Below are 19,754 nucleotides of genomic sequence, written 5' to 3' on the forward strand. Positions count from 1 at the left end.
AGGCTGGAGAGGTGGCTCACGCCTGTAATCCCAAGGCTTTGGGAGTCCCAGGCAGGTGGATCACGAGGTCAAGAGATCAAGACCATCCTGGCCAATATGGTGAAACCTATCTCTACTAAAAATACAAAAATTAACAGGGCGTAGTAGTGCGTGCCTGTAGTCCCAGCTACTCAGGAGGCTGAGGCAGGAGAATCGCTTGAACCTAGGGGGATGGAGATTGCAGTGAACTGAGATTGTACCACTGCACTCCAGCCTAGCAACAGAGTGAGACTCCACCTCAGAAGAAAAAAAAAAAAAACACACATACAAATTGTTCTAATTTTCCCCTTCCTTTCTGTGTAAAACTGGCTATAGGAAATCATTTGACCTTTGTCTGATTGTAGGTCAGAAAACTCCCGCCCAGAGAGAGTCCTGCCCCATATGAGGAAAGAAGGAATGCTGCAAGGAGACAGGTCCAGAAAAATCGCGTATATACCTTTTTTCTTTTCTTTTTTGTTTTTTTCCCCTTTTTTACAAAAGCTGTGGTTTGGAGCTGAGAAGAATCTCGACAGGCAGGCCCTGCTGCCTTCCCACTCTGTCTATCAGCGTTAGATCAGGCCCCTTTGTCCAATCATGTTTCTACACAGCTGTCCACACTTTGTTGAACCTAAGCCTAAAAATGACAGTTTCTCCTGTATCTTTGGGTCTTCATTCTGAAGACTCCTGTGTCTCATAAAACCACAGTCAAATAAATGTGTGTATTTTTGTGCCTTTTCTCCTATTAACCTGCCTCTTTTTTTTTCTTTCTGAGATGGAGTTTCGATATTGTTGCCCAGGCTGGAGTGCAGTGGGGTGATCTTGGCTCACTGCAACCTCCGCCTCCTGGGTTCCAGCAATTCTCATGCATCAGCCTCCCAAGTAGCTGAGATTACAGGCATGCACCATCATGCCCAGTTTACTTTGTATTTTTAGTAGAGACAGGGTTTCACCATGTTGGTCAGGCTGATCTCGAACTCCTGACCTCAGGTGATCCACCTGCCTCGGCCTCCCCAAGTGCTGGGATTACAGGCGTGAGCCACTGCACCCAGCCTTAATGATTTTTGGTGAACCTTCAGTAGGCACAGGGGAAGTTTTCCCTGGGGCCCTATAAATGCAACTACAACATTTAAACTTTGCCTCAGGCTCTGTTTTCTGGAGAACCAGAGCAACAACACATGGAACCTGTTCTTGGAGGACCAGCTCAGGGCAGGCTTTCCATGGAGTGTATATTGGGAAATGGTGGTGTAAAGACCTCCTTTGGTGGGACCTAAGCCTAGCCCTGCTGTCACCTCCTACCAGGCCTCCTGTTCATTTACAGCCAAACCTCATCTCCAAGAAAAAAGGCCGAATGAAACCCTGGCTCCTTTGAATAACAGGAAGAGAGCATTGTCCATTTATTAAAACAACATAGAACACAAACTCAGTTACCACCCCATATGTCTGGGATGGGCGCTGCAATATAGCACGTCGTCCCTGTGGTGCTACCCAGTCCTCCCACCCAGGAAAGGAAGTGGGCAGCTATATCCACCTGGCTTCCTTCCCCTCTTTCTGACAATTGCAGGTCACCCAACGACCAGGCATTATACAAAAGTTCCTTTACAAAAAGCACCAAGTTGACATACATATACAAGTATATACAAAAATCACATTTTTAAAATGTACAAAATATTCCATTTTGCACCAGTGTAGAAAAGTGTCCCGTGTGATTGTTTCAAGCACATTTCTAATTCTGGTTCAGGGGCTGCTGGACGCAGCAGTGAGGGTCTTACCCTAGTCCCTCCTCTCTGAGCAGAGAGAAGACATTACCTCCCCATTGCCCCTCCAGGGGCCCAGACCCTGGGCCTGTCACCAAGGCCACTGGGCCCCTCCCCACCCTCCCCAGTCTCTCTGCATCTCGGGGGGCGTCTCACTCATCCAGCTCCTTACTGGCGTCCTGAAATAAAGAAAGAGACACAGAGGCACTTGGTGAGACAGGGACTCAAGAGGATCCAAGGCTTACCAAACTACCGTTTATTCAAACAGGAGTTTGAATAAAACATCAAACTCCCATTCTGCCTGGTCGCTTCCTTTTAAAACCAAAATAGAATTTAGCTGCCCAAACATATGGATTGTACGTCAGTACAAAACTCCAAAAGAGTACCCTGTATTGTTCAACTGGATTGGAATTTAGTTGCAGTACCTATGGTTTGAAAAACAACTTTTGCAAGAATGTGCTAATTAGCAAATGTCTTTCCTATGGACCAGATACCGTGCTTAATGTCGATCTTATTTACTCCCCACTGTAACCTTTTGACTTCAGTACCGTTATGCCCCCATGCACAGATGACTAGCCCAAGATTTCAGAACCCAGCCTCAATCAAACTCTGCCAGGCTGGTGAACTCAGAAGCCTACATGGGGCCAGCAGATAACATAACATGAATGGGTGAAGTAAGCAGGCTTGACAGTGGTGGGTTGGGCAAACTGGCAAGGGCATGTCTCATTTTTTTCTTTGTTTGAGACGGAGTTTTGCTCTTTCACCCAGGCTGGAGTGGCTGGAATGAAGTGGCATGAACTTGACTCACTGCAACCTCCGCCCCGTGGAGTTCAAGTGATTCTCCTGCCTCAGCCTCTCAAGTAGCTGGGATTATAGGCCCACCAACACGCCTGGCTAATTTTTGTGTTTTTAGTAGAGATGGGATTTCCCCGTGTTGGCCAGGCTGGTGTCAAACTCCTGACCTCAGGTGATCCACCCGCCTCAGCCTCCCAAAGTACTAGGATTACGAGTGTGAGCCACCGTACCTGGCTGGTATGTACCCTTTAAAGGGGAGAGTCACTGCCCAGAGCCTGGGACTACAGGGAAGTTCGAGTCCAGCATTGTTTGCTTTTTCTAAACTTTCACAAGTAGGTGAAAATGCAGATTCTTAGTTGAAATCTCCTTTTTCGGCCGGGTGCGGTGGCTCAAGCCTGTAATCCCAGCACTTTGGGAGGCCGAGGCGGGTGGATCACGAGGTCAAGAGATCGAGACCATCCTGGTCAACATGGTGAAATCCCGTCTCTACTAAAAATACAAAAAATTAGCTGGGCATGGTGGCACGTGCGTGTAATCCCAGCTACTGAGGAGGCTGAGGCAGGAGAATTGCCTGAACCCAGGAGGCAGAGGTTGCGGTGAGCCGAGATCGCGCCATTGCACTCCAGCCTGGGTAACAAGAGCGAAACTCCGTCTCAAAAAAAAAAAAGAAATCTCCTTTTTCTTAACTCTTAAAAAAAAAGACTGGGTGTGGTGGCTCACACCTGTAATCTCAGCACTTTGGGAGGCCAAGGCGGGCAGATCATGAGGTCAGGAGATTGAGACCATCCTGGCTAACATGGTGAAACTCCGTCTCTACTAAAAATACAAAAAATTAATTGGGCGTAGTGTCACACACCTGTAATCCCAGCTACTTGGGAGGCTGAGGCAGGAGAATTACTTGAACCTGGGCAGTGGAGGTTGCAGTGTGCCAAGATGATACCACTGCACTCAAACCTGGGTGACAGAGTGAGACTCCATCTCAAACAAACATGCAAACAAACAAACAAACCCTAATTTAAAATATGTTAGCAATTAATTTTTTTTTAAAGAGAGAGTGTAGTGTCCTCTGTTGCCCAGGCTGGAGGGCAGTGGCACAATCATGGCTCACTGTAGCCTCGATCTTCTGGGCTTAAGTGATCCTCCAACCTCAGCCTCGCAAGTAGCTAGGACTACAAGTATGTACCCACCACATCTGGCTAATTAAATTTTTTTTATATATTAACCTGGGTGCAGGTGGGCTAATGCCGAAAAGGGTGTTAGCCAAAAAAATTTTTTTGTAAAGATGAGGTCTTGATGTGTTGACCAGGCTGGTCCCAAACTCCTGGCCTCAAGTGATCCTCCCGCCTTAGCCTCCCAAAGTGCTGGGATTATAAGCATGTGCCACCTCACCCAGCCAGCAATTTTTTTTTTTTTTTTTTTTTTTTTGAGACGGAGTTTCACTCTTGTTACCCAGGCTGGAGTGCAATGGCGCGATCTCGGCTCACCGCAACCTCCGCCTCCTGGGTTCAGGCAATTCTCCTGTCTCAGCCTCCTGAGTAGCTGGGATTACAGGCACACGCCACCATGCCCAGCTAATTTTTTGTATTTTTAGTAGAGACGGGGTTTCACAATGTTGACCAGGATGGTCTCGATCTCTTGACCTCATGATCCACCCGCCTCGGCCTCCCAAAGTGCTTGGATTACAGACGTGAGCCACTGCGCCCGGCCAAGTAATTTTTTTTATTGAGACATAATCTCACTCTGTCACCCAAGCTGGAGTGCAGTGGCATGATCTCAGATCGTTGCAACCTCCACCTCCTGGGTTCAAGGGATTTTCCTGCATCAGCCTCCTGAGTAGCTGCTACTACAGGTGCCCACCAGCAAATCCGAATAATTTTTTGTATTTTTTTTTTTTTTTTGAGATGGAGTTTCGCTCTTGTTACCCAGGCTGGAGTGCAATGGCGCAATCTCGCCTCACCGCAACCTCTGCCTCCTGGGTTCAGGCAATTCTCCTGCCTCAGCCTCCCAAGTAGCTGGGATTACAGGCACGCGCCACCATGCCCAGCTAGTTTTTTTATATTTTTAGTAGAGACGGGGTTTCACCATGTTGACCAGGATGGTCTCGATCTCTTGACCTCGTGATCCACCCGCCTCGGCCTCCCAAAGTGCTGGGATTATAGGTGTGAGCCACCGCGCCCGGCCTCAGTTCTTTGTATTTTTAGTAGAAATGGGGTTTTACCATGTTGGCCAGGCTGGCCTTGGCCTCCCAAAGTACTGGAATTATAGGCGTGAGCCACTGTTCCTGGCCAGCAAGTACTATTTTTTTTTAAACTTAAACACAGTGCTCGCCAAACAAAACACCTCAATGGGCCCAGCCTGCCTCATGAGCCCCGCCTTTTCCTTCTGCTGTGCTGTATTTCTTTCCATCTATGAAGATCATTTAGATGTGAAATGGGAGCATTTTACTATGAATAGTTTGGGGTTTTTTCCTCTCTAAGGGTAAGGAAAACAGGACATTACCTTCAATAGGTTTAAAGCACATGCCGGGGGACAGGGCTCAGTATCATTCCCAATGTCTAACACAGCACTTTGCACGTAGTAGGCATCTCGTGTTGTGGAATGAGTGAAGGAATGAAGCCATGGAGGTAGATGAATTTCTTACCTTCTTCCTTCCCTTCTGTGGACTCTTCCTCTTCCTGATCTTCTTCAATAAACTCCTCCTCTTCCTCATCTGTGACAAAGAACACTTGTGTTAGGAGGGGCCTGGTTCCTTGAGGAGCTACTTGAAGAGGAACCCGGCAGGAGAGAGCACTTTCTAAACCCCTTCCCGTGCCCAGTCGAGGTCAAATGGCCATACAGAGACAGCAGTGGCCTGGGAAGTTATGGGCTTGCCAGACCCACACTGCACAGAGGCCCTGCTCCTGCAGTCCCTGCACTCTGCCCCAGGGAGCCGGGCTCAAAACATTTCTTTGCACAGCACCAGCAGCTTCTATCACCTGCTCTGCCTGTGACCAGAGAGAGGACTCTGAGGAGGCACGCTTTCTGCTCCTGCGCATTTCTCAGGTAGGCAGAGAAAAATGCCTCCTCCATTCTCAGGGGTCAGAGTCTTTGTCCTGAGGAAGCTGCTCAGCCTATGAGATCTGCTTGTTCAGCACCCCCTGTCCTGTCTTCCTCCTTCCTTAGCCTGCAGAGCGGTGGACAGGCTGGGGGAGTACTTCTGGAGCCACCTCTGCTCCCTGAAGCTGAGCACCAGAGGGACAGTGACCGTGCTGCAACTCAGGTCCCCATTTTTTCATCCTGAGATGTCACTGGCAAGCTTCAACAGCAAACATCTCCCTTCTCCACTTCTCCCCGGAGCGACCTTCTTAATCTTTTGGGGCCCTGAAGGGGCCACGATAGAGACAGGACATTCGTCAAGAGTATCTCCAGGCTGGGATTGGTGGCTCACGCCTGTAATTCCAGCACTTTGGGAGGCTGAGGTGGGTGGATCACCTGAGGTCAGGAGTTTGAGACCAGCCTGGCCAACATGGTGAAACCCTGTCTCTACTAAAAATACAAAAAATTAGCTGGGCATCTTGGCATGTGCCTGTAATCCCAGGTACTTGGGAGGCTGAGGCAGGAGAATCACTTGAACCTGGAGGCGGAGGTTGCAGTGAGCGGAGATCACTCCATTGCACTCCAGCCTGGGTGACAAGAACGAAACACTGTCTCAAAAAAAAAAAAAAAAAAAAAGAGTATCTCCAAAATGACAACCAAACTTCTAGCCAAGTAACTAGGATCAGAGCATAACCCAGGGAGTTTTGTTGTTTAATCATTATCACAGTGACTACTCCTAACAGCAGTTTCTGATTATTTACTATGTGCCAAGTAGTGTGCTAAGTGTTAAATCTGCACCGTCTTATAAAACCCTCACTAGAGTTTTGCAAGCCAAATGGCTCTCAGTAGAATCTGCATGGGTTACTTCCCAGCTGTGTGGCCTTGAACAAGTGGCTTACCCTCTCTGAGATTTAAGTTCCCTCAGCTATGAAATAGAGATGATAACAGAACCTATCCCATAAAGGTGTGTTAAATGATAAAACTTAGGTTAAGAGCTTAGTGCCTGGGAAATACAGAATATTCAGTAACTGGTAACTGTTGGTACTCTCCTCATTTTACTTGTGGGGAAACTGAGGCTCAGGGAGATTATGAAGGCCAGTGCAGGACTTCACAATGTTATGCTCATACCATATGATCCAGTCTTGAATATCTTAGCTTAGGGAAGCTGACAGTGGAGTAGCTCATCTACAGTGGATGTCCCCAAGTCCCTTGGTGTCTCTGCTTTGGGATGTATTTTGTCCTTACCTATGAACGGGGTATATCTGAGATTCTGAAAACAGGCTTAGCACCAGATACCGAGGGTTTGCAGGAGAGTGACGCACGAGGTGCTGAGAAGCTCTTCTCTTTCTTACGCCAGCCCATTTACACTTCTTCCTTATTCCCACACCCTCCCCCTGTCCCCCAACCTCAGCTGGTCATTGGAGCACCACCTCTCAGACCAACACAATGGTCAGCAATGTGGGATCTGCCCTCTCTTTCTCTGTTGCCTTTGAACTGTGTTTCCCTTGAGCTGTGTGACCCTCAGCAAATTAACATATTTGTTTCCATTCAGTTTCTTCATTTCCCTTGTTATTTTCACACTTATTATTGTTATGGTTGCATTGTTACAATTATTTTATTTTATTATTATTTTTGAGACCGAGTCTCACTCTATCACCAGGCTGGAGTGCAGTGGCGCGATCTCAGCTCACTGCAACCTCTGCCTCCCTGGTTCAAGTGACTCTCCTGCCTTAACCTCCTGAGTAGCTGGGATTACAGGCATGAACCACCATGCCCAACTAATTTTTTTTTTTTTCCGAGATGGAGTTTCCCTCTTGTCACCCAGCTGGAGTCCAATGGTACCATCTTGGCTCTCTGCAACCTCCACCTCCCAGGTTCAAGCAATTCTCCTGCCTCAGCCTCCTGAGTAGCTGGGATTACAGGTGCTTGCCACCACACCCGGCTAATTTTTTTTGTATTTTTAGTAGAGATGGGGTTTCATCAGGTTAGCCAAGCTGGTCTCGAACTCCAGACCTCAGATGATCCACCCACCTCGGCCTCCCAAAGTGCTGGGATTACAGGCGTGAGCCACTGCCTGGCCCACATTGTTAAAATTAATATAGGCATTCTCTGGGAGAGTAATTATAAACAGAAATGAGGATGTAATGTTGATAAATTAAGGTGCCTGAGTATCACAGGTTTTAGCATTAAGAAGCTGAAGCTAAGATTACCTTTAGGTGATAGCTAGTACATCTCCGGTACTCTACAGGACTTTTCTGCATCGATGACTGATTTTTTTTGCAACGGCATCATGAGTTGGTCATTATTGGAGGGCTTGTTTCTAACCTGATTTTTACAATTAGGAAATAAAACTCAGGCAGAAGGGGGCCTGCCAAAGGTCACACAGATAATAAACACATGGCAGAACTGGGATTTAAACTCAGGACTGTCTGATTCCAGAGGCCACATTATTTCTGCTGCCCCAAGAGGCCTCCCTGCCATGGATCCATATGTAATTTATGGAGCAGAAATTCTGCACCAGGCCACTGTGCTAGACTCTGGGCTCATCTAGAAGTTGGCTATATGAATTTTTTTTTTTTTGAGACGGAGTCTGGCTCTGTTGCCCAGGCTAGAGTGCAGTGGCACGATCTTGGCTCACCACAACCCCTACCTCCTGGATTCAAGCGATTCTCCTGCCTCAGTTTCCTAAATAGCTGGAATTAGAGGTACATGCCACCACGTCTGGCTAATTTTTGTATTTTTAGTAGAGACGAGGTTTCACCATGTTGGCCAGGCTGGTCTCAAACTCCTGACCTCAAGTGATCCACCTGCCTTGGCCTCCCAAAGTGCTGGGATTATAGGCGTGAGCCACCACAGCCAGCCAGAAGTTGGCTATATGAATTTGATTGATATATGGGGATGTTTACTAGTGTATCTGCCTCTCCATGGGGTTTAATGGAAGAGATGCTGCTTTCCAGGCATCAGGAAGACAAATAGACAAGTGACACCACCACCTCCTTTACCTGTCCCAAAGTCGATGGCTCTCAGGGCGTCCGCTATGTACTCTAAATCCAAAGTAAAGCAGTCCATGTTCTCAAAGCCCTGCTCTGTCTTCCCCAGCTGGCAGCCCTTGGAAGCTTCCACAATGCTGTGGGGGAGACAGAGAGAGAGGCTGGGTGAGATCTCTGGGGCTCAGTGCAGGGAGGAGAGGACACATGCCTTGCCCACACCCAGGCCTTCCACCCAGAGGCTCTCCTGGACGGATGGAGTATTTCCTCTCAAATCTCAAGCACAATGAGTGGTCCAAAAAGTCAGGGATGCGGAAGGTCAGGGAAGTCAGCCTGGAGTGAGACCCTCCAGCAGACCTAAAGCTCAGGACAAGGCTTCCCGGACAGAGGCCTTGCTGGGAACTGGGGGCTTAGATCATAGCCTCTGGGGAGATACTAACCTTTTGATGAGTTGCTTGGCAGTCTGCAGGCGGAGAGAGAACAAAGGGTTAGGACCACAGAAGCGGTAACTCCAGGAAATCAGCAAAACCAGTGACTGGGTGTTGTAGTTGGACATTTGGTGCCATTCCCTAGCCAAGTTGTGACCTGCTCCCCACCCCAAACTGAGCAGAATTTGGAACTTTTCTCTCTGTCCATGGTCTGTACAGGTCTCGGTCATCACCCTAGGACCCTCCCATTGCCTTGGCACGAAGCTTAGACTCTGGGGGTATCAATCCAAACACTCTGAAACTCTGAACTCCCCAATGCTAACCACCTTTTCATACCTAATGTCTAGCACAAAGCCTGGCCCACAGTAGAAGCTTAGAAAATGTTTATTGAACTGAACTGTGAAGACTTTTATTTTTATTTTTTTTAAAGACGGGGTTTCACCATATTGGTCAGGCTGGTCTTGAACTCCGAACCTCAGGTGATCCACCCACCTCAGCCTCCCAAAGTGCACAGATGTGAGCCACCGCGCCCGGCCTGAACTGCAAAGTTTTATAACTGAGACTTTTCTGCCCTCCCCAGCAAGCTCTTTGAGGGCAGGGCTGTGTCTGGTTTATCTCCTTGTCTTCTACTCAGTGCCTGGCCTACAGTAGGGGCTCAATTAACAGTCTGTAGATGGGATACTATTTTGCAGCTTACAAAGTCATTCCATAAACATCCTCTGATCATTCTAAAATCAGTTAAGAGGAAGGTACGGGGTGTTACACGCCCATTTGACAGATGAGAAAACTGAGGCTCACAGAGGTCTAAATGACTTTTCCAAGGGCCTATGGGTTGTCAGTAGAGAAGCCTAACTGGAACCTTAGAGCTGTAGAGTTGAACTGACCCCACCCAGACCCTTCTAGTCCTGCTCACCAAGAGGAAGGTGGCTCCCCCAGGCTCATCCAGGGACTGGATGGCAGTCTCCACCAGCTTCGTGGACTTGTCGAGCTGCTCCTGGTACTGCTGGATGAGGGCCTCAATGAAGCTGAGCTTTTCTTCCTGCTCCTGAGTGATCCGCTGCAGCAACTCACTTTTCTTCTCATCCAGGATGGCATACAGTGTGTCAAACTTCTGGCTCAGCTCTTCCTTTACCTGGTGACTGTTCTCCTGAAGACAGAAGTCTTGCAGTCACATTCTGTAGAGTCCTTACTCCCTGCCCCCTACACTCCCTTCCTGGGACAGTAGCAAGCAATTTTGAAAGCCAGAAGAGATCTCATTACATACATCCCCACATTGCAGAAGACGAAACAATGGCTTAACGAGAAGAAAACACTCATCCAGCCTCACAGCTACTTAGTTCACCAGTGATATTTGGAGGCTGATGCCTTGAAAAACAGGCTGGGCGCGGTGGCTCAAGCCTGTAATCCCAGCACTTTGGGAGGCTGAGGCGGGTGGATCACAAGGTCAAGAGATCAAGGCCATCCTGGTCAACACGGTGAAACCCCGTCTCTACTAAAAATACAAAAAATTAGCTGGGCGTGGTGGCGCGTGCCTGTAATCCCAGCTACGCAGGAGGCTGAGGCAGGAGAATTGCCTGAACCCGGGAGGCGGAGGTTGCGGTGAGCCGAGATCGCGCCATTGCACTCCAGCCTGGGTAACAAGAGCGAGACTCCGTCTCAAAAAAAAAAAAAAAAGAAAAAGAAAAAAAAAAAAAAGAAAAACAGCTAGCCCCTTCTTCCAAAATAGGCTCTAGGGTCACATGACATAACATGTTCTTCCTTGTTCCTGCACCCTCCCCTTGTCCCCCAACCTCAGCTGGTCATTGGAGCATCACCTCTCAGACCAGTGCAACAGTCAGCAATGTGGGATCTGCCCTCTCTTTTTCTGCTGCCTTTTTTGTTGTTGTTGTTCAGGTGGAGTGTTGCTCTGTCACCCAGGCTGAGGGCAGTGGCACAATCTCAGCTCACTGAAACCTCCGCCTCCCAGGTTCAAGCGATTCTCCTGCCTCAGCCTCCCGAGTAGCTGGAATGACAGGTGCATGCCACCATAGCCAGCTAATTTTTTTTGTATTTTTAGTAGAGACGGGGTTTCACTGTGTTCACCAGGACAGTCTCAATCTCCTGACCTCACGTTGCACCTGCCTTGGCCTCCCAAAGTGCTGGGATTACAGGTGTCAGCCACCCTGCCTGGCTTTCTGTTGCCTTTTAGCTGTGTTTCCCTTCTAGCTGTGTGACCTTCAGCAAATTAACATATTTGCTTCCATTCAGTTTCCTGGGCCTCCAGTATGTCCCAGGTCACACTCTTCCCTCCCTTTTAGGACCAAGACTGGATTCGGGAAGCTCTGCATCATTTGTTCCTAAGAGAGGTGGAAAAACAGCTCCTTTCCTAGCCCGCTTCTCAACCGAAGCTCCCTTCTCTGGGTCACAGATGTTACATTGTAGTTCTTTCCTGTAAAGTGGGTGTGACAATTGCATCTCATCAGACTGGGAGCCTCTCGTTCCCCTCCTTCCTACCCTTCACCTGACTCTTCACCCACTAGCAATGATCATGACCCCTTTCCTTCATCTCATCTCCAGGTCCTACCCCAAGTGAACATGGAAAATCATGGAAGCTTTTTTCAGGGATAGAAAAGTTCCTTTCTGCCCTCAATAGTCTCACTACTCAAAGTCTGGTCCATGGACCCAGCAGCTTGGACAAATCCTGGGAACTGGCTGGAAATGCAGCTGTGATGCCTCATTCCAAACTGACTCAATGAGAACGTGAATTTCAGCAGAATCTCAGGGTGATTTTCTTGCACTTTAAAGTTTGGGAAGTGTTGGTCTATAGCACACTGAAGAACTGTGCTCTGAAAGTGATTTGTGTTGAACAAATACTGAGAATGACTGGTGGGACACTCCCTGAGGTCAGGGACCACCTCTGTCTCGTTCATTCCTCCATCCCCCCATCTCGGGTGGGGCCAGACACACAGCTGTGCTTAAGAAGCATTTGCTGAGAGAGTGGATGATGGATTCGTTTCTCCCCTGCCATCCCTGCTTGGCCGCCCCAGGCTCCAGGCCTCAACCTTTAGCCACAACCCATGGGTGAGCCTTCCCCAGAGACCAGCCTGTGCTGGAACTCCCAGGCAGGGGTATTCTGTCCCCTCACCTTGGTCACTCGACAGGACTCCTCCAGCTGAGTGATGATGGTCTGCACGCGGTCATTCCCCGCCACCAACATGGAGATACAGTTATTCAGCTCAGTCTAGATGGAAGTGTGGGGGTCAGAAGAGGAGAGATACAAATAGCCTCAGGGCCTACCCACAGGGGCAAGGCAGCCACATGGCTCCCTTCCTCCCCTCTCTGCTAGAAAGAGCCTCCAGTAGGCATATGGCCCCTCTTTCAGGTACAGCTCAGCTCCAGAGCAGAGGTTGTTAGAAAGATACTGCATCCCTTATTTTACAGATGAGGCCAAGAGCAGGCAAGTGAGCTGCCCAAAATACACAGCAAGGAACTGGCAGAGGAGGGGCTTGTTACCAAGAAAGAAGGGACAAAGACAAGAAATACAGTTGGAGACTTCTAGGATAGAGAGACCAAGGGAAGAGTGGGAAGTGGGGAAAAGAGAGCATGGACAAGGGGGGGCTGTGGCTTACTGCACGGACAGGGCAGGGGGTCCCCACAGGCCCAGGGGTCCAGGAAGAGGGTTAAGCTGCCTCCTGCTGCAGGGAAAGATGCAGTCTAGGAGAAGAGGTAAGAGGCATGGGAAGAGTATCTGGGGGGTGGAGAAGCCGTGGCCCGAGAGGACCCTGGTGGCCTGGCCAGGGCATCTGACCGCTCCCTTGTGGCCACACCCAGGTGCTCTTGAGTGGCTCTAAGTATAACCATGAGCTCAGCTGCCTCCCCCAGGAAGGCCAGGGCTGCTGTCCCTGTGGCCTGGGAAGTCCCTCCAGAGGGACTATTCCTAAAAGGCCGGATCAGCAGATCTACAGGGATCAAATCTGCCTCCTAAATCATCAGATCGTGCCCAGTAGGCCCAGGCTGGGGATAAAAATGGCTGGAGCCAGTACCTTTTGTCCCTGGAAGACACTCTGCAGTGGGGCCACCTCGCAGGCCTTATGGACCCCAAACACCTTGCACATGGAGCAGGTGGGCACCTCACACGTGAGACAGTAGATGTTGATTTTCTCATCTTCGTGCTCCTTGCACATGGGGTGACTGCCCTTCTGCAGCGGCCGACTACAGTGGAGAACAGTCTCAAGTCATGGGGGTCCTGCATCCCTGTCTTCTCCCCAGCTCCACTGCACAGCAGCAGTGGGGAGCAGCAACTGGGGAGGCTGAGGCAGGAGGATAGCTTAGCCCAGGAGTTCAAGGCTGCAGTGTGTCTGTGAATTGCCAGATTTATGCCCTGGGCTCTCAGTGTTTGGCTGCCCTAAAATCTTTTCATCCTCTGGGGACCAAGGACTTGGGAAGCCAATGACACCAAATCTGTCCCCACATCCTAAGATGGAGTTAGCCTGAGACTCTGCCAGTGCAAAGGGCACAGAAAGGGCCATAGAATTCCAGAGAGTCAGACCTGGAGACATTTTAGAGAAGAGGAAATTGGGCTCCAGAAAAAGTGAATTGACTTGTCCAAGGTCATGGAGCAAGTAAGGGCAGAGGAGGCTAGAGATCAGTTGCTCTAATTATAGTCACCATAGCTTTGGTTACTGCAGGCTGGGCTCTGAGCTAAGAAATTTATACTGATGGCCTCATTTAATTCTATATTTAATCCACTAGACTGTAACCTCCATCAAGGCAGGGAAACTTGCCTGTTTTCTTCACCCCCTGAGCCTGCACTGTACAGTGCCTGCATAGAGGAGGTGGTAATTAAACAAAGGTAGAAAGAATAAATCAGTAAGGCCGAGTGTGGTGGCTCACGCCTGTAATCCCAGCATTTTGGGAGCCCAAGGTGGGTGGACCACCTGAGGTCAGGAGTTCTAGACCAGCCTGACAAATATGATGAAACCCTGTCTCTCCTAAAAATACAAAAATTAGCCGAGTGTGGTGGCATGCACCTGTAATCCCAGCTACTTGGGAGGCTGAGGCAGGAGAATCATTTGATATGGGGAGGCAGAGGTTGCAGTGAACCGAGATTGTGCCATTGCATTCCAGCCTGGGCAACAAGAGTGAAACTCCATCTCAAAAAAGAAGAAGAAGCCGGGCGCGGTGGCTCAAGCCTGTAATCCCAGCACTTTGGGAGGCCGAGGCGGGTGGATCACGAGGTCGAGAGATCGAGACCATCCTGGTCAACATGGTGAAACCCCGTCTCTACTAAAAATACCAAAAAAATTAGCTGGGCATGGTGGTGTGTGCCTGTAATCCCAGCTACTCAGGAGGCTGAGGCAGGAGAATTGCCTGAACCCAGGGGGCGGAGGTTGTGGTGAGCGGAGATCGCGCCATTGCACTCCAGACTGGGTAACAAGAGCGAAACTCCGTCTCAAAAAAAAAAAAAAAAAGAAGGAGAAGGAGAAGGAGAAGGAGGAGGAGGAGGAGGAGGAGGAGGAGGAGGAGGAGGAGGAGGAGGAGGAGGGGGAGGAGGAGGAGGAGGAGGAGGAGGAGGAGGAGGAGAAGGAGAAGGAGAAGGAGAAGGAAGGAGAAGGAATCAATAACTAGCATAGGAATCAGTTCACCATCTTGAATTTCTTAAGACTCTCCATGGTCGGGCATGTGGCTCATGCCTGTAATCCTAGCACTTTCCCACCTCAGCCTCCCAAAGTACTGGGATTACAGGCGTAATCTACTGCACCCAGCCTTTTTTTGTTTTTGCTTTTGTTTTTTATTGAGACAGGGTCTCACCATATTGTCCAGGCTGGAGTGCAGCAGCGATTCACAGACACACTGAAGCTTTGAACTTCTAGGCTGAGCAATCCTTCTGCCTCAGCCTCCCCAGTAGCTGCAACTGGTGTATACCACCACGCCTGGTGTAGATTCGATTCTTTGAGTCTTCCATCCCCAGCTAGACCATACACTCATTGAGAGCTAACAGCACCTCTGATTCCCAGCCCCTAACAGAACAGGCACCTTGCAAATGTCAAATGGTGACTGTCCCCAACAGTGTCAGTGCCTCACCTCCAAACAGCCTTATGTGACTGATGTCACCCTGGGCTTTATTGTCCTCTCAAGTTCTTAAAGAAGCCCTTTCCAGGCTTGTCTTTTCTTTTTGCATCTTTTACCCCAGAGTCCCTATGCTGGCAGGGGTCTCCCTTTGCCACCTGCCTCCATCCCCTGATGAAAGGATGGCAGGGAGTGCAGAGGTGAGGCAAGAGCCTGAGGGTCTGGTTCCTGTTCCCACAGCCCTCCCGGATCCCCACCCTCCCAAGTTCAGACTTTGGCATCAGGGTTCATATCCAGATTGTTCTTCCACATTCATTTTTGTGACTTTGGACAAGTGATTTCACCTCTCTTCCCTGGGTTTCCTCCCAGAACTACAGCAATCATGGTAGGAGTTGTCTGTAGCGAATGTGGAGTGCCTGGCACAGAGCGGACCCTCAGCAGCAAGCAGCTGTCATTGTCATTCCGCTATGCGGAAAGGCCTCAGAGGTTCACATTCAACATTCATAGGTTGGCACTGGGTAGGCTAAGGCTGGTGCAGAATTGAGTTTATTATTCTTGTAATGATCAACAATATGTTTGCATTTTGTAGTGTTGAGCCGTAGCAACGTGAGAGGCAGTCTAGCACAGCAGTTAAGAATATTCGAGTGGGTGGCATTGGGGAAATTTAAAGAAAAAGAAAAAGACGCCTGTAATCCCAGCACTTTGGAAGGCTGAGGCGGGTGGATCACCTGAGGTCAGAAGTTCGAGACCAGCCTGGCCAACATGGTGAAACCCCGTCTCTACTAAAAATACAAAAATTAGCTGGGTGTGGTGATGCACATCTGTAATTCCAGCACTTTGGGAGGCTGAGGCAGGTGGATCACCTGAGGTGAGGAATTTGAGACCATCCTGGCCAACATGGTGAAACCTTGTCTCTACTAAAAATACAAAAATTAGCTGGGCATGTTGGCCACGCACCTGTAGTCCCAGTTACTTGGGACACTGAGACAGGAGAATCTCCTGAACATGGGAGGTGGAGGTTGCAGTGAGCCAAGATCACACCACCACCCTCTAACCTGGGTGACAAAGCAAGACTGCCTCAAAAACAAACAAACAAAAAGAATATTCTCACACCTTCTCTCTCTTAGCCCTACCACTTGCTAGCTGTGTGGCCTTGGACAAATCTCTGATAGTCTCTGAGCTCCCATTTCCTCATGGTAAAATGGAGATGGGAATGCCTTCCAGGGTTGCTATGAGAGATAGATGGGGAAAATGCCTGCAAGTCCTTAGTACAGTGCCTGCACATAGTAGGCACCCAATACATAGTTGATATATTAACATTTTTCCATTAATATCTTATTTGACAGCCACAGTAACAGATCTTACTGTCTGTTTCTATTTGCAGACAGAGGAAATGAAGCTCTAGAGGCTTACCCAAGATCGTACAGTATGTTAGTCACAGAGGCTGACTTGCAAGCACAGTTCCCTAGGCCAGGGTTTTTTCACCTGAGACCTGGTCTGTCACCTTCCCTTGGACTGAGCACTGCCTGCAGGCAGATGCTTGGTGAAGGTTTTCGGACCATAAAGGCTGTGAAGTCAGCACTCCTGGAGTCTTACCAGCATGTCCTGATTTGTAAAGGTCTTCCCTGTAGCTATGTCTCTCCCCAGTTTGTTCATCTGTTTGCTTAAGGCATAGTCTCACTCTGTCACCCAGGCCGGAGTGCAGTAGCATGATCATGGCTCTGCTGCCTTGACCTCGCTGGCTCAACAATTCTCCCTAGTAGCTGGGACTGCAGGCATGCCCCATCACACTCAGCTAGTTTTTAATTTTTGTAGAAACAGGATCTCATTATGTTGCCCTGACTGGTCTTGAACTCCTGGCCTCAAACCATCATCCCACCTTGGCCTCCCAGAGTGTTGGGATTAGAGGCATGAGCCACCACGCCTGGCCCTCTCTCCCCAGTTTGAGGCCAACACAGTACAACCTCGACCTCTCACACAGTTTGCCTGTGAATGAGCTGCTATTTTATTACAGGGAGACCCAGAGCTAGATTGACTGGGTAACTCCTGGCTCTTTCACTTCCTAGCTAGGAAACCTTAGCTAACTGAATTCACCTTTTTAGCCTCAGTTTCCTCATCTGTGAAATGAGGATAATAAAGTCATGCCTGATCCACAGAATGATCGGGAGGTGCTAAGATGAAGCATTCCCAGTGCCTGTGGCTCTTCCTCCTGGCACACAGGAGAGTAGTCATTGCTATCCTTATGGACAACCTGGCTGTTTCTCACTAGGTGCTTTCTCTGCTGACCAGAACCACTAGCTGGCTCCAGGGCCTTTCTCCCCCTCTCATATCTCAGGTTTCCCCGAGTATCTGTCTCAGTCTCTCCTGGAAGGGCAGCCTAATGTCTGGGTCCCTTCCCATCCACTGAGTGATCTGAGAGCTGGGCTGGGGTGTATGGGTCTCCAAACCTGTCCCTGAACTGGCTTGTGTAGCTAGTCCAGCTAGGGGTCTGGATCCTGAGCAGATGAAGGAGGGGGAAGGAGCTTGGGGGAGCTGGGCACAGCATGGCTGGGCTGGGAAGGAGGATGGACCCCCAGCAGGCACGAGAACCGACCTGGAGCACTCCTGTTTGTAGATGTCGATGATGTTCTCCACCAGCAGGTTCCTCTGCAGGCCGTACACTCCGTGACGATCCATGATCACCTCGTGGCGGCAGGTGGGGCAGCGGAAACGGCCTCCAGACATGGACACTGAGCTGCCCCGGCTGGTCCAGTAGGGATTTGATGCCTGTAGGTGGCAAAGGTCAAGGTGAGGTCTGGGCTCCCTCCTAAGCCTTTCCTCTTTCTAATCTCCTCTTACCCTTTCCTCTGCCTATCTCAGCCACTCCGGTCAAACCTGAGGACCTGGCGCTCAGCAGGCTGCGGTGAGAACCAGTCCTCACACATGGAACACCTGAGAGGCAGCTAAGCATTTATCGGGAATGGGAGGCAGCAGACCTGGGTTAAAGTCACATTTATTCTCCGAGTGATTTTTGGGCAAGCAACCTTATCTCTCTAAGCCTCAGTTTGCCCACTTATGAAATGGGCATTACAATTACAGCAAGCTCCTAGGGCTGCTACTTTAAAGATAAAATTGTGAAAGAACATTTTGTAAAGTGCCCCTGGGGAACCGCGCATCTGGCCTCCTAGCCAGGACACCTGCCCCCTTCCTTTCTTGGGGAGTTAAAGCCCCTTCTGCTCCCATATTGTAGGGAACAGCCTCGAAAGGAAAGAAGCCTCTACTGCCCACTGCCTCCTTGACGCCCTCCTCCCAAAGCTCTGGGCCTCTTGCCACCAGGAGCTGGCTCCAGCTCCAAGGGTCTGGTTTCTCTCTCCTGTCCCCTGCCTCCCCCGCTTATCGCTTGAGGCATTTGACTCTTGATTGGAGAGTCAACAGCAGTGCTCAGGGTAGGGGTGGAGGAGCTATGGGCAGGGTGGGGAGGGGAAACGTGCGTCATGGAGAAGGACTGCGACGGCCAGAGCTGCCTCCCAGCCCCTCTCAGCCCTGTCCAGAGGCCTCTGTAGGGGTTCACTTCCAAGGGGAAAGAGCCCCTTCCGCTTGGAAGGCTAAGCGTGAAGAAGGGTTTCATCACAGGGAAGCTGAGCAGCCACCTGGGGCCCCCAGATGAGGCTGCCCCCGGCACTGACCTGGAAGATGTCGTTGGCACACTTCCGGCACAGGTTATGCTGGCACGGCAAGATGACCACTGGCTTGGTAAACATCTCGAGGCAGATAGGGCAGATCAGCTGCTTCTCCAAGTTCTCCATGGGGTTCCCATCCGGGATCAGGCTCGACTTATAATCCATTCTGTGAGTCCGAGTGAGAGCCGCACCTAGCTGCCTCCTCTACTGACTTCGCTTTAAGTAGACCTTGGTGAGGGGGTCTTGCCTTTGTCAGGAAACACTGTGTCGGATCCTGCTGGCTTCCTTCTCCTGGTGCCCGAATTCTGTCTTAGTCTGAGGCCCCTCTGATATTTATAGCTGGGTCTTGGTCACATGAGCCCCAGGAGCAGACCAGCTGAGCATTCCGATGCCAAGCGGCTGGTGGGGCTTGAGTTTCCTCCAGGCCTGAAAGGCTGGCCCTCTCAAATCACATGCAAGGATGAGCAATCACTGTTCTGCTGGGACGGGGGTCATAAACAAGAACAGCTTGTTCAGAGGCAGGCGTAGGGGAAGACTAGGTACCTAGAGCTTCCTCCAGAAATTGGTCTCCCCCCGGCACCAGGCTAGTGGGTCAGGGATGGGATCCAGCAAGTGAGCCACTGGGATTCAAGGGGTTAGTAGCCAATGCCCCCTCATTGACCTAAATCAGTTCCATCCCCTCCTCTGGAGTCCTGGGCAGCTCCTAGATGGAGGGGTCAGGCAGCCCCTCTCTCTGTATCCCTCTGCGTCAGACCTCAACACAGCATTTTGCTGGAGACGGTAGCGACCTCCCCGAGCCAGCGCATCCCGCATCCCTCAGCCACTTATTTCACTTAGTGCTGAAAGGGCTGCCTTGAAACACAGTCCAGGCCCCTTGTCTTACAGATTTTGAAATGGGACTAGAGAAGAAAAGGATTATATTCAAAGTCAGTTAGAAAGTAAGTGGCAGCCGGGCATGGTGGCTCACACCTGCGCCACTGTACTCCAGCC

General features: G+C 50.0%; 1 protein-coding gene across 1 annotated transcript; it reads right to left on the reverse strand.

Annotated features, from left to right (window-relative positions):
- Positions 1 to 1,388: 1,388 nt before the first annotated feature.
- TRIM63 (tripartite motif containing 63) lies at positions 1,389 to 19,087 on the reverse strand. The gene is made up of 9 exons (XM_003934825.3): positions 18,771 to 19,087; positions 17,699 to 17,871; positions 13,080 to 13,248; positions 12,182 to 12,277; positions 9,971 to 10,204; positions 9,070 to 9,092; positions 8,645 to 8,769; positions 5,209 to 5,277; positions 1,389 to 1,951 (listed from the first exon to the last, which is right to left on the reverse strand). Exons 1-9 carry the CDS (start codon positions 18,927 to 18,929, stop codon positions 1,941 to 1,943), a joined length of 1,059 nt encoding a protein of 352 aa, XP_003934874.1. The 5' UTR covers positions 18,930 to 19,087; the 3' UTR covers positions 1,389 to 1,940.
- Positions 19,088 to 19,754: the final 667 nt, after the last annotated feature.

This window comes from Saimiri boliviensis, chromosome 11, assembly GCF_048565385.1.
Source record: "Saimiri boliviensis isolate mSaiBol1 chromosome 11, mSaiBol1.pri, whole genome shotgun sequence".
NCBI classification, from domain to species: Eukaryota; Metazoa; Chordata; class Mammalia; order Primates; family Cebidae; genus Saimiri; species Saimiri boliviensis.

Excerpts from the sequence above, each read along its gene's own strand:
- TRIM63 (XM_003934825.3), bottom strand. The coding sequence starts at position 18,929 with ATGGATTATAAGTCGAGCCTGATCCCGGATGGGAACCCCATGGAGAAC. Across the intron at positions 13,249-17,698 it reads TACAAACAGGAGTGCTCCAG|TCGGCCGCTGCAGAAGGGCA; the intron begins GTCGGTTCTCGT and ends TCTCCACTGTAG. Across the intron at positions 10,205-12,181 it reads AGTCCTGTCGAGTGACCAAG|GAGAACAGTCACCAGGTAAA; the intron begins GTGAGGGGACAG and ends TTCTGTCTTCAG.